We start from the raw sequence: 12,737 nt of genomic DNA on the forward strand, positions 1-12,737 counted from the left end.
CAGGTTGTGCAATAGATCCCCAGTAGGGGGCATGCAGGAGGCAGCCGATTTGATGTTTCTCTCTCTTGCCCTCTCCCTTCCTCTCTGAAATCAATAAAACATATTAAATAAAATCTACAAACAGAATTATTTAATGCTTCACAATAAAATAAATTGAAGCAGAAGTTCAAAAATTAACAGCCACAATAGTTTATTTACAATTGAACTCTTTATAAGATATTTACAAGACAACCAATTTTACACATCAGAAATGGTATCAAAAGTATGAATTACAACACAGACAACAATATGAAATGGGTTTAAAACAAAGCTGAAGTGGACAGACAAGCAATTTCTCTCTTTAATTTATTAACACTAGCTTAAACTTTGTTAAAGAAACAAAGATCTATGTTTTAGGAGAACTGCGGGGCCTTCAGTTAAAGACTGAATTTCACAGTGTTGTACCCCCATGTGGGTAAAAAATAAGATTAATTTTCCCCCACACTCTTAACACACTGTAATTTCACTCTTGGAACTTTGCTAATCTACTCTTCAAAATCCTTCTCAACAAACCTCAATAAATCCAAATCAAAGGAGAATTGTCTAAAAGAGGGGACAATAACATAAGAGGTTCTAGGTAGAGGGATTCCCAAGGAAATAGAATCCAATTAAGTCTGGCTATTAGCACCTCAAGGATTCCTCTTCATCTAGCTCAAGTTCAGAATCTGGGGAGTCCCCTGGGTAGGGCACAAACAAAAGATTAATTTGCTAACTCATACCCAAATTAGGAATCCAATAAAAATGCTGAAAATCAAGAAGAAACTTCGAGGAAGCAAGGAACAAAGTCAAGACACTGGTCTTTTTCCTTCTTGGGCACATTATAAACGTAACATGTGTCAGAGTAGGAAAACCAAACAGCTTGCCATGTTAAAATGATGGAGAACAAAGAAAATCTGGCCATTTTTCTGGAAATCTCTTTCCTCTTCTCAAGGTGTGAGACAAGAGCCCCTAGAGGAATACCGTAAGTCCTATTTCTCTCTATATTCTTGCAATGAAGTTCATAGCAGGTTCTCTTGTGGAGAGCCCACTCTCCTAAGCAGATGGAGTTACAGATGAAAACCCAAAGCCACACACACACACACACACACACACACACACACACACACGGAGAAATAAGAGCAGCAAGATCATCCAAGAATACTACATGTGCTGCCAGAATAATTCTTTAAAAGTCAAACCCAGGGAGCAGATTAACATCTCACAAAAAGCTCTAGCAGTGGGAGGCCCCTGAGGAACTTCTCTTTTCTTCCTTCCCACAATGGTATTCCATTCTCTCATGCTCCACTGATGGGCCGGCCACACACCCTACAAACCTTGGCTTTTCCTCTAAAAGTGCTAATAATCTGGGGACATACTCTCTTCAAGGATAAGAGTTTTCACACAGTAGTCCTGAAGACTAAAGAAAGGCAATTCCTATATATTTAAGACCAGAGGTCTTGGCTCTGTTTTCCTTCCAGATAGTTATAGGGAACTTACACTGAGACCAAAGTGGCCTGGAGTGCTGGGCTGACATTTTTTAACAAAAGGGGTGTGTGTGGTGGTGGTGAGGGAGAGGGGGAACCAAGATGATACACATACAAATCGGTTTTTACAAAGTGAATAGAGAAGCTCATCAGGTACATCTGTTTGTTTAAAGATGTAGACATTTGCCAGCCAAAGGAAGCACATATCTCCACATTCACCCCCCACCCTCCCTAAATCTCTATCCCACCACCAAGAGCTCAGCTAAAAGGATAAAGCCCAATAAAGGAATACTTGAGAAGTGATGTGACACAAGGACATCTATACAGGTTCTGGCATGCCATCCCCAAATGTCAACTGCTTTCGTTTAGAGCTATAACTTTTCAAAAAGTAACCATCCCCATTCTATTTTCCAAAGATTTTATTTTTTGAGGGGTGGGGAAAGAAATTCAGTTACCCATTAACTAAAAAAACAAAACAAAACAAAAAAACAGCCAAACATCCTTTGCCACATGGCTATATCACAGAGTAGTTTGAAGAGAACTATCTTTTCAGACATTTACCTACAAACTCTCCAAACGCTACCCTGTGAAGATGACTTGCTTCATCACTTCAGTTATTCCTCATCTGGTCCTTAAGCTCATGGTGTTGGGTTTTCGTTTGTTTGTTTTGGGGTAAAAACCACTATACTCAAACTACATGGAAGGGTATCCCAGGGCAAGAAGAGTGCCATGCAGCACAGACCTAACGGCAGGGGATGCTTTATTTCCACAAGTGAATGAAAGAGCCCTTTTACCCCTTTAACACCGGCAAATGTACAGAAGCAGACCCTGTAAGCTTCCAAATCTGCCGCCCTAGAGATTTAGCTTGAGAGCTCTTTTCCCCAAAAGAGGAAAAGATATCCCAATCACCTTCTATAATTCACAATTAGCCCAATGAAAGAGTTTTTGTGAAATCAGAATAATGAAAACAAAACCAAGATCAAGGGAGTATGGAAGGGCATTATCAGTGAATAACATACATGAGGACACAGGTCACATATACAGGTCTCTGCCACTCTCTGGGAATGGCACGCTACAACTATCTGAAGACAGAAGGTTCTCGCCAGCACACAGTTATTTCCTACACGTCCGGTGAGGTGTTTGCTTCTTCTGGATCTCCAACCTGCATCGGCTTCGCTCATCCAACCAGGGCAGCTCAAAATTCCTGGCAAAAAGGATAAGGAAATCAATGTCCAACACTAGAGGGACTCAGTGTGGACATGAGAATAACTGAAAAAAACACAATGTCCCTCACCGCTCCTAGCCCTGACTCCCAAGTCCCAAGTTTGGAATGTCTTTCTAACTTAAAAAACAAATCCTCATATTTCTGGGCTTGGGAATCTCATCACTGCACAAGCTAGTTGCCCAGGTAGTCTCACTTCTGTCAAAGAATCATAGCTATCCCCTAAGCCAGTGGTCAGCAAACTGGCTCTGTTGACTAATGAGTTTGCCGACCACTGTCATATACTACCCTTTACCTCTTCGCACACAATATGCCACTACTGCCTAATCCCCACAGCTTCCAACTACAGGGTAACATTTAGTCTAGCAGTGGTCGGCAAACTCATTAGTCAACAGAGCAGCAAACCGTGGCTCCCAAGCCCCATGTGGTTCACGAGCCGCAGTTTGCCGACCACTGCTCTCAGCCACCCAATTCCCCTTATATCTAGGTTTTCATACAGACTGACAGGGAGGTAAAGTATCAGCTACCTAAGAGGGGAGAGGAAAAATAGCCCTTTATACTTACTGTGGAGTTAATTTTGGTAATGGCCGTCCAAATGCTACAACAGGCAGGAAGGGAGTAATCATCAAACTTTCAACTAGGGAAGAAAGCCAAATGCAGCCTTGTTAGTGACGTAACTGAGAAATGTCTGTCAGCTACACCTGCTCCAACATACTGTTCATTCATTCAGAGCAAGGTGTAGCCTGGAACCTTGTGCCCATTTTCTTGGTTAAAAAAACTACTCGTTTAGGTAGACAAAACTTACCATCATCTGGCTCAGGGAAAAATGAGGTAACCTCAGGCTCAGATTCCTGAATTCCTTTCTTTTTATACATTCTGAGCTGCAGTCGCTGTAAAATTCTTTGTTCCCTGATCCTCTGAATATCCCATCTGGGAAAAACAAACCAGACAAACAAAACAAACAAACCCAACATTACTGAAAACCTTCTCTATAAAAGCAACTCCCACAATCCAGATGCTAGGGAGCGCTTTGCTGACTCTTCTTGATTGGGGGAAGCGGGGTGGATGTTAAAGAGAACTGCCTGCCTGGTTACAGGACACTGTTTAGGGCTAGCAGTTCAAATCATGTGCTGATGTTTAGCAGAGAGTGGAACTGAGAGAGGGCACACCCGGAGAAAAAGAAGCCAAACATTTTACCTATTATACAACAACTACCACTTCAAACAAAGATACTCAACCAACTGGGAAGCCGGTAATTTAAGCGTTAAGAGATCCAGGACTCGCCACAGCATGGATGAGAGGTGTCAGGGTCCCAGGGCTCAGTTGTTCCCAGGATGAACATCTCTAGCCTCACCTTTTCCTTCTCTTTTCATCCAGCTCCAGTTTTGCATGCCGCTTTGAAAACACACTGTCATCTAGGTTCTGTGTAAAGAACAGAAGCTGATAAGCTATTTATCACCATGTGACACACATACACTAATCCACTTCCAGCTTCCAGGAAGGTAAAACCTTTCACCTTCAGGTCCCACTGGAGTCTGAGTTCTATGGATATTAGGGAACCTCCTGGTAACAGAATCAATAAAACACATTCTCCTCCCCCCCCACCCCCCCCACCCCTGCACCCTTGTGCAATCTCCAAATTTCAAAGTCATTTCCATAACTTTCCAAAGTGGAAGTCACGTTAAACTAAAACAACTCGTGAGACAGTCATAAACCCCCCATACTTGATAATAATCACAGTTTAAAATAAATATCAAACTTTTAAGAATCAAATAATTTTGTTGCTGAGCGGTGGTACATGCTAACTTTTCTACTTAACATGAACTCCAGCTTTGAACACTCCCTAGCTAAATTATTTAACCACCCGTAGACTTGTTTTCTCATCTATACAACAAAGAGTTGGAGTGGATAATCTCTCAAGTGACATTCTGATTTTAAAGTTTTATCTAGCCCATTCATACAGTTACTATGACATATTCAGGTTAAACGCCCATTTCTACTCTGTTACTCACTGCCTTCCACTAACAGGTCTTGGGTACCTACCTCCAAAAGGTCTGAAGGATTTGGGTCCCTTAGAGGCTCTACTGAGTGGTCCCTCCAAGAAGGAACTAGAGGAAAAAAAAGAGAAAAAGAAAAAGAAAGGGAGGAGGGGTGGAACCACTCTTAAATCCAAGATCACAAAACCCTCCTCCTATTCACTAGGACAAGGTCTCTCCCCAGTTAGACGAAGTTACCAAGTGATAGGAATCCATTCTATGGCTCCCCTGAAGCCAGTCAGTGTCCTCGCTATGGTATAAAAAAACCTAAAATGCCATTGCAGTCTGCCAAACACAGGATCACAAAAAACCCCTAAGCCAATACCTGACAATTCATATAATGGATGCTATTGCAGTTCCTGAAAAACAACTGAAACGTGTAGTCATTTTGAAGTCTATAGTGTAATCATACACCAAGGAGTCTCTCTCCCCCACATCCAGCTGCCAACCATCCACCATCCCACCCCCCAGCCCCCCAGGCCAGCCGGCACAATTCCTATTCTACTCACCAGCCAAGACTGAAGTTTCTCCTGCAACACTTGATGGCATCAGACACCCTAAATAATGCAGGAAAGAAGAATCATCTCAGTGTAAAAAGAAAAAAAGCCCATACCCAAAACGGAGGAAAGGAGCATCACTGACGTTCTCGCTAGGAAGCCATTTGGTTTTTTTGAGTTGCTCTTTTGAGAATGTCTCTCTGGGGGAGGGGAAGAGGGAACAACAGACAAAAGAAAAGAAAATAAGCCCACCACTTTTTTTTTTACACTGAGACGACTTCTTTTCTTCATTATTTAGGGTGGTTTCCCTGCAACAGTTGATGGCCAAGGATATCAAACCTTAAACTCAGAACATGGCAGGTGAGTAAAAGTTGACCCTATTTTTCAAATAAAAGATCAGTGTTCTCAAAACTTACATATGTAGTCTTCTTAAACAGCTCCCTCCTCCCTCCACACAAACTACCTTGCTGGTCCAGCCTGAACAACATGCACAAAGACTTTGGCTTCCTTAGATCAAGCCATTGAGAATTCCTCTTGAGACAGGGCATCAAGAATAAGGGTTCACACGTTATTCACAGCTCAGGCTCCTCAAAGGGCTGGGATTCCCTCCTCCCCCACATCAGACTCCTTCTATACTGCTTGCTATGCCCACAATCTCGGAGGTGCTTCAGGTTTTCTGTGCTAGGGCAGATACGGTTTTCAAAGACAGCCAGTCACATAGAACAGCTCTGGACCAAGCTATTTCCCAACCCCGGATGGGAAGTTGCTTCACAGTTTCTCTTGTTACACAGTATTGCCATGACAGCAAGAAGGTTAACTTAAGGATGAACCTGTTCAACTGACTGAACACAACAAAAAACCCTAAACCTAGGTCAGGATCCTGGTCTATTGCATGTACTCAAATGAGGCCTAATGAGTTTTAGATAATTAAGAAGAGTAATCTATCTTCCCCACTTAATTTTGTAACCAGAACAGCCTGACAAAGCCTGGAGAATGCTCTTATCTTATTGGAATGGATTCCCATCCCCATCCCTGCTGGGACAAGACACAGTGGTAGAAACTCGGGGCTGCAGCTCTATTCAAGAAGGCTTCCCCCACCATCACCCGGAGCACCCACAGTGACTGTCACAGACTAACATTGCACAGTTGAAGGCACAGTGCAGTTACTGATTGATGTAGGAGATAGGGGAGCACCTCTGTGTGGAAGCCATAAAGAAAAAAGGGAATGAAGACCAAGGTCCCACACCCCACACCCTCCCCAAGCAGCTCAGATATCCCAAGATAGTCCTTATTGTTTGAAAAATAGTTTGTAGACCATTTTATTTAAATATATGAACAACCAATGGGCTACTGCAATCCAAGTAAACTCTTCACATTTAGAACCTTTGTGAAGTATAGTAAGATAAAGTAAGACTGTTGGTCTTTTGTAGATCCCTCCTGCCCCCCAGACCGGGACATAGAGATACAGATAAATGTTTATATAGTTAAAGAGCGGAGGCCCAGGTGAAATTCCCCACCCCAAGCTGGCTCCCCAACCCAAAAATTACCATGGCCCCTGAGAACACCCAGAGACCACCCTCCCAGGTTTCACACAACATCAATGGCAGGAACAGTCGTGCATAGCAAAGTATAAGTTCTATGCATTTCACAGCACAGAAAACCCTTCTTTCAGTGGGCATGCAAGTTGCCGGAGATTACACCCCCAAGTCTGGTGCTCTTGTGATGAGCAACTTACTGGCAAACACATCTCCCAGTGTTGTAAGCAGGCAAATACATTGAGCACATTTTGCTGTGATTCCATCTATTTGCAATGCCTGCACAGTGTCTGTCTCTGGCTGTTAACTTACTCATTCTTGACAGAACTCTGCTTTATTGATTGCACTTTTTAAAAAATGCCAAGGGCATTTTCACACTTGTTAGCTTGACCGCCACCACTAGGGTATAAGAGCAAGTGTTCTCTATGCCTTACTTGCTACAGTCTCCTCCTTCTTTGGAGAGGATTCCCGTAATGGTAACGGTGATGGGGGAGGCTGGTGCCAACGACACAAATACATTTCTGTGGTGGAAAGGTACGGCAAATCTTCGATTTCACTTGAGAAGGCTTTCTCCTTGGGATGGGTGCTGGGTCCCTTCTGGGGAGTGGCGAGTCTTGGCGGGGTGTCCACTGAAGACCGGGTCTTTTCTGGAGTTTCCTGGCTCCGCAATTCACGCTTACAAACAGTTTCAGATAAGGAACCACAGGGCTCCTCTTTAATGGGAGAGTGCTTAGGAGTTTTTGTTTTGACTTTTGAAAATTCAGGAGCCAGCTTTTTAACAGGAATCTTTCTTTCTGTACTTCCAAATGGGGATTTCCTATTAGGTAGGGGAGAAAACATAATACAATTCATTGACTCTTGGATAAAACCTGGTTTGATTTCATTTGGGGGTAGGAGAACTAGCTTGTTTCAGGTAGCTAAATATCTAGGTTCCTTTGACAGTCATAAGCAGGAATATTCTCATGCTTAACAGTATATGTTATATGTAATAGACTCTTAGTAAATGTTTTCTGAACAAGTGAGTTTCCATCCTTAAAAACCCCTATAGTATCTATTGCCTACTAAATCTAAAAAGGTCCCTATTTTATCCAAGACCCTTCAGCTAATATTAGGTGCCACTACCCTGTGGCTTATTTCATTACTGTCAACCAAAGACCAATCTCTTATTTCTCCTTAACCCTCCTAATCCTATACTATGATAGTTAAAATCTTTATTTCTGTTTTCTTGCTATCTGGCTCTCTTTCTCCTACCACTACTGGCCCCCCCCCCTCCACTACCCCACATTCCTAGAATGCCATCTCCTTTTCTTTTTAGCAACCTAAAGTCTATACTTCTTTTTCAAGATCCATCTCCTACTTAACTCAAAATAATCTTTATTATCCCTGAATCTTACAAAACTTAGTCCGTCTTTACTGTTGTCTATCTGCATATTTTATTGCAGTTGAATTCTTAGTTTTTAAAACTTATGCCATCCTTTCAGCAAATCTCTTTGAGTCTAAAGACAGTTAGATCTTACTTTTTTTTGGATCTTACTTTTTTATATCCAGTAATACCTAACACAATGAAGAAAGGTAACACTTCCTAACTTGAAGTGAACTGCCATAGTTTTCTTTAAGAAACTCAGCTGTCACATTTGTTGTCCATTCTCTTTATGATGTACTCTGCATTCTGTAACTACTACTGTGACCAAAATGTTCTAACAGACTTTTATAGCATGCACAAAAATGTTTCAAGAGACTTTCTCAACACAGAAAACCTCGTAATTCAGAATGTGGTTGTAGTAAAACTAATTTATAAGTCCCAACCCCTACGGCCAGTCCCGGGAAATCAGTGTCCTCATCAAGTCCAGACAGCATAACAAAGTCAGCAGCGCACCTTTTGTGGCCCTTTCCACTCCGCCCACAGGAGAAGGGCTTGGGAGGCAGAGTCTGGGATGTCTCAGAAAGCTCTGGGGGGCACTCCAGTTTAATTTTCTCAGATAGCTCCGTTTCCTCTCTCTCTTCAGTTTCATAGCCCTGAAACAGCTTATGCCTTTCTTTCTCGTTATCCTTCTTTACCAGCTGCATCCGCCTTTCCATACGTTCAATCCGAGCAAGGAGCTAAAAGAGAGTGGCAAAATGCAGACTTAATACACAAAAAGTTAAATGCAGGTACTCAGGCCTATAGGAATCCATAGGGTCTTCTACCTCTTTCCATGGGTCACAGCAATTAAACTTATTTTTAATAGGCAGACATTAATCTAAATAGTTCTCCTTAAACACAACAGAGAAGACAAGGGATATTGCACTGCTTAATTTTAGGGGCTAACCGAGGGACGCGGGGGAATTTGTAGTTCATTCTTCTGAAACAAGATCCTCTTCACTGGGAGGGGCCTCAACATGCCTTTTAAACAGCATGGTCTCTGCCACTGCTAAGCATGTGGCTCCAAGTCAGCTTGGTGGTTTCCAGAATTAACCGTAGGTTCTTTTAGGAGGCCCTAGGGTTCTCCAGATCCTATCCTCTCTACCTATAATCAAGGGCAAAGTCCAAAGAGTACATTGAGAAGGAATTAAACACTCACACAGTCACAGTGCCAATAGGGATTGCAGTGTCATTTGAAAGGGGTCTGGTTGGATGGATGGGTGTCATCTAAACAATGAACATTTAATTTGGAAGAATTGAAATAGAAAGTATTACCATAAATCCCATCTATGGTGAAATATGCATACTGCTTTGCTGCTTTGCACTTGAGACAACAGAAGAAAATTATACCTACTTCTCTGAATATTGACTAAACGTAGTCTTTTAACTCTAAAGGGAGAACGACAGAATCAAACAGAAAATGGAAGTCTATTATCACTGAAAACGTCACATCAAAATGTTCTGAGAAAAGGTGCCAACTGGGCTACTGATATCCTATAAATAAGATCTTATTTGGGGTAGACAGTGATATTAATGCTGCCTCTGTTACATCTCCATAGCTGTACACAGATTTCAGTAGAGGCCAAACAACAACTGGAAAAAGAGAAACAAGCTTAAACAACACTAAGACTGCAATACACAACAGAAGCAGCGAATGCCAAGTTCAGACTGGCGCTCTATCCTTAACTCACCTCACTTTTCCTGCCTAGGAAAATCTGCAAAGAGGCCATTCCTCAGGAGCTGAGCAGAGACCTCCACCATCAGCAGAGCCCCTGTCACCATACTCTCTCTTCATCCCCTTCTGTTTTGACTCGCAGCCTTAACATTACTTAACCATGGTTTGTGGGTGACATTTCCTTGATTTCTTCTCCTGGGCCCCCCCCCCCCCCATGTAAGGATATGGTGTGTTGTAATGACAGTACCATCACACCCCTGGACTGCAGTACAGTAGCTGAGCAGGGCCACCTCCATGTTGAGTAACTTCCACAAATCAACACCAGGAGGTATTTTAATGAAATCTACCCCAGCTCCCATTCCACCTTGCAGAATGCATTCCTCAAACAGCCGCTGCCTAATGCAATTCATTTGGAAAGCAAACACAATGAATAGCCCCCTGCTCCCTTGCTCAGCCCTTGGCACAAACAGAGAGAGAGAGAGAAAGAGAGAGAGAGAGAGAGAGAGAGAGAGAGAGAGAGAGAGCGCGAGCGCGAGCGCGCGTGCACAGAGACTGCTGCAACCTTAACACAATTGTAGAAACCATGTTTATTTTTAGGCAGCTGCAAGGTATGCTAGCACAGTAATACCCAATCACCACAGCTCTCCTGATATCTGAAGGAATATGTTTCAGCACATAAGGTGCCCTTAAGGCGGCTCAGAAGTACAAATAAATAAGTGACTTCCCTGCTACCTTAAGATTCTAACATATAGAGACTTTGGGGGGTGGAGAGGGTCTACATAACACATTTAATAAGCTCACTTTCCCCTGATGCCTTAAAATCTTCCAGCCTCTAAACACCATTCCTTTTTAAAAAAAAAAAAAAAATATATATATATATATATATATATATCTTTATTGATTTCAGAGAAGAAGGGAGAGGGAAAGAGAGAAACATCAATGATGAGAGAGAATCACTGACTGGCTGCCTCCCACACTTCCCCTACTGGGGATCAAGCCGGCAACCTAGGCATGTTGCCCTTGACCAGAACCGAACCTGGGACCCTTTAGTCTGCAGGCTGACACTCTATCCACTGAGCCACACCAGCCGGGCTAAATACCATTCTTATACAAGGGAGCCGGTCACTGGGTCAGGTTTTAGAACAGATTCCTATTTAAAAAAATAAAAATAAAATCGAAAGCAGTAATTCTCTTAATATCATTTAAGAAAACTGAAAGAGGATTCCACCGTGAATCACCTCTCCCCCTCTGCCAATGAACAGGCCTGCCACCCTACCCGAAGATGCTACGGCAGAGGTTAGAGCAACAGCTGCTCTGTCCCTCTCCTCCACAATGACTCCCTAACGCAGCAGCTCTTTAAGTTAACCCCTTCCTCCAAGCCACCACGGGTGCACCCCACCATTTCAGCGCCAGCCCATCACACACCGGGTCTTTCCCCCACGCTAACCATCTTTCCCACAAGCCTGCTGCTGTCATTTTAAATTAACCCTTTGGCACCTGCAACCTTCCCTTCCCACCTCCCCCCACCCCCTCGGGAGGGTGCCCTTTCACCCTTCCCTCCAGCCCAACGTGTCTGGGAGCCCGGCTCCCAGGGACCCGGCGCCTAAGGGTACTCCTCTGCCTGGCGGTCAACCTCCTTCCCCCTAACGGGGGGAGACCTTCGCCTCCCACAGCCCCTGGCCCCGAGCATGCGCACAACGCGCCCCCAGGCCCGACCGCCGATTAACCCCTCCCGTACCGTGTCTCTCTCGGACTTGAGCTCCTCGATCTCCTTCTCCTTGGCCTGCAGCTGCTGCTGCTGCTGTTCGATGAGGTCCAATTGCAGCAGAAGTATCTGTTTGAGGCAGGCGGCCTGGCTGGAGGCTCCCGAGCCGCCGCCGCCCCCGAGGGGGCTCTTCCTCGTACTCTTCCATCTGCCCTCGCTGGCCGCCAGGCTCCCGGCGGCGGCGGCGGCGGCGGGCGCGAGGGGCGGCGGCCCGGGCAGAGGTAGTGGCGGGGGTCCCGCCGGGTCCGAGGCGGTGGCGGCCGGGGCAGCCGCCCCACCCTTGTCCCCGGCCCAGGGCGTCGGCTCCTTGGCCGCCGCCACCACGAGCGAGCCCGTCTGAATGGGCAGCACCGCCTGGTACTTGGGCCGGGGGCTGCAGCCGGCGGCGGCGGCCGCGGGGTCCCCCCCGACGCCGGCTTGTTTGGTGGCCGGGGGCGGGCAAGGCAAGGGCACCGAGCCGCCCCAGCTCTCCTCCTGCTGCCCCGGGGCCGCCCCGGCCGGCAGGAGCAAGCCGCGGCCCTTGGCGCCGCAGCCGGCCGGGGCGGGCGCGGGGCTGCCGCCCTGGGCGGAGGCCGGCGGCGGCCCCGGCTCCTTGAGCTTGCGGTGCCGCGGGAGGAAGTGGGCTTCGGCCGCGCCGGCCTCGTCCTCGGGCCCGCCCAGCGCCGCGGCGCGCTCGTAGTCCAGGCGCTGCTCGGGGTTGCCGCCGGCCGGGGCCGCGGCCGCCTTGAACACGGCGGATCTCATGGTCATAGTGGTCCGGAGCGGCCGGGGCCCGCGGCGGGGAGGGGGCGGGGAAGGGGCGAGGTGCGGGGGGTCGCGGGCGGGGGGAGGGGAGTTGGCGGGCTCGCCTCAGCAGCGCGGCCGCGGGCCTCGGCTAGCGCGGCGCCTCCGGGGCCCGGGCGCCATCCCGCCGGCGTGCGGACGCGTGGAGGCCGCGGCTGAGGCCCGCCGCCGGCCCACGGGGGCCTCGCCGCCGCCTCTGCTGCCGCCGCCGCCGCCTCGGAGGCAGGAGCTCGCCCCGAGCCGCCCCCGAGCTCATCCCCGGCGCTCGCCGCGGCCCCCCCTGGCCCGGCCGGGCCCGCCTCGTCTCCCCACCCCGCACC

At 46.6% G+C, this 12,737-nt stretch overlaps 1 protein-coding gene across 2 annotated transcripts; it reads right to left on the bottom strand.

Moving 5' to 3' along the window:
- Nucleotides 1-165: 165 nt before the first annotated feature.
- On the bottom strand, nucleotides 166-12,536 carry MSL1 (MSL complex subunit 1). Of its 2 annotated transcripts, XM_084862208.1 has the most exons (9): nucleotides 11,608-12,536; nucleotides 8,669-8,892; nucleotides 7,227-7,609; nucleotides 5,270-5,317; nucleotides 4,768-4,832; nucleotides 4,079-4,146; nucleotides 3,530-3,654; nucleotides 3,289-3,361; nucleotides 166-2,706 (listed from the first exon to the last, which is right to left on the bottom strand). In XM_084862208.1, exons 1-9 carry the CDS (start codon nucleotides 12,382-12,384, stop codon nucleotides 2,616-2,618), a joined length of 1,854 nt encoding a protein of 617 aa, XP_084718334.1. In that variant the 5' UTR covers nucleotides 12,385-12,536; the 3' UTR covers nucleotides 166-2,615. The 2 variants fall into 2 exon arrangements, with proteins under 2 accessions (XP_084718334.1, XP_084718335.1); XM_084862209.1 differs by lacking the exon at nucleotides 5,270-5,317.
- Between the last annotated feature and the right edge of the window lie 201 nt (nucleotides 12,537-12,737).

The sequence above is a fragment of the Pipistrellus hanaki genome (assembly GCF_964339955.1).
Source record: "Pipistrellus hanaki genome assembly, chromosome: 16".
In the NCBI taxonomy this organism is placed as follows: Eukaryota; Metazoa; Chordata; class Mammalia; order Chiroptera; family Vespertilionidae; genus Pipistrellus; species Pipistrellus hanaki.

Excerpts from the sequence above, each read along its gene's own strand:
- MSL1 (XM_084862208.1), bottom strand. The coding sequence starts at position 12,384 with ATGACCATGAGATCCGCCGTGTTCAAGGCGGCCGCGGCCCCGGCCGGC. Across the intron at positions 3,655-4,078 it reads GATGAAAAGAGAAGGAAAAG|ATGGGATATTCAGAGGATCA; the intron begins GTGAGGCTAGAG and ends TGTTTTTCCCAG. Across the intron at positions 3,362-3,529 it reads TTTCCCTGAGCCAGATGATG|TTGAAAGTTTGATGATTACT; the intron begins GTAAGTTTTGTC and ends TTTCTTCCCTAG.